Here is a 1107-nt window from a genome sequence, read left to right on the forward strand (position 1 = left end):
CCTCCTGGGGACTGCAAGTAACAGCACAGGGGTGCACCAGCAGGTGACACTGTCCGAGTGCCACCCAGCGGACAGGACACAGGGGCCGCTCGGCGCTGCTCCCGAGGCTGGCACGACAGCAGGGCGCACCGTGCACGCCATGGCGTTCCCTGGACAAGCTGCTCCCTGACGCATCTCCCCGGGCTCACCCCAACTAACACTGTGCCTGCTCAGTACCGCACTGTCCGTTCGACTGGAGCCCAGCGGGCAGAGAAAAGCACATTCCCACTGTCACTGCTGGTAGCTGGCAGTGAACAAGCAGCCCCGCTGCAGCTCTCGGCCACCAGCCCGGCCGGGATGAACGGCCAATGGCGGGGAGGGCGCGGATACAAGAAGGGCGAGCAGCGGCAAAGCAGCTCCGCCGTGGTGCCGAGGCCAAGGCGGAGAAGGAGAGGAGCGGCGGCCGTGGCACGGCGGAGAAGAGGCGGAGCGGAGGCGGAGCGGTGCCGGGGCCGGGGCCGGGCCATGGCGGAGAAGGGGCGGAGCGGCGGCGGTGCCATGGCGGAGAAGGGGCGGGGCGCTGCGCTGAGGGTGCTGGGGCTGAAGGAGCGGCTGCGCTGTGCGCAGGAGCCCGGCGAGGTACCCCGGCATGAGGCCGAGCGCCGGGCTGTTATTTGTTTCTATGTTCATAAGGGCTTTTCTGGGTAAATAGGTGCTTCTGTTTTGTTTTAATGCCGCACATCAAGAGGAGCGGGGGCTATCGTACCCTGCCTTGTTATTCTTCCTGGCCCAAGAAGGACCAAGGTGTTCTTGTGAAACAACCTCTGTAGGTTGGGAGRGCTGCTCAGTAGATGGCGAGGAACACCTGAGGCAGGCAGAGATCAGTGGGGAGCGCCATCAGAGCGGGTGCTGAAGCTGTGCCGGGCACTCAAGGAGCAGGGGGKCACGGCCAGGCTGTGGGACAGAGGGACCAAGGCACCCCCCGCTCTCGGGGCACTCCCGAGGAACGGGCAGCAAACCGCATGGGCCAAACCTGCCTCAATGTTTTATGAAGTAATAAGTCACACTTGACTGAAGAAAGTGTAGTCAAAAGAGTAATATGCTTTTCGCTTGGTTTGGGTGGTTTGG

The 1107-nt window shown here is 63.3% G+C and overlaps 1 protein-coding gene across 1 annotated transcript in view; it reads left to right on the plus strand.

The window, feature by feature from the left end:
- The first annotated feature begins 504 nt into the window (after positions 1 to 504).
- LOC130577077 (elongin-A-like) overlaps positions 505 to 1107 on the plus strand; it is a 16950-nt gene continuing 16347 nt past the window's right edge. The window contains 1 exon segment of the mRNA XM_057372185.1: positions 505 to 618. Within this exon segment, the coding sequence (XP_057228168.1) occupies positions 505 to 618 (114 nt within the window).

The sequence above is a fragment of the Malurus melanocephalus genome, unplaced genomic scaffold (genome assembly GCF_030028575.1).
Source record: "Malurus melanocephalus ecotype Western Australia unplaced genomic scaffold, MMel_1.1 scaffold_166, whole genome shotgun sequence".
Lineage (NCBI taxonomy): Eukaryota > Metazoa > Chordata > Aves > Passeriformes > Maluridae > Malurus > Malurus melanocephalus.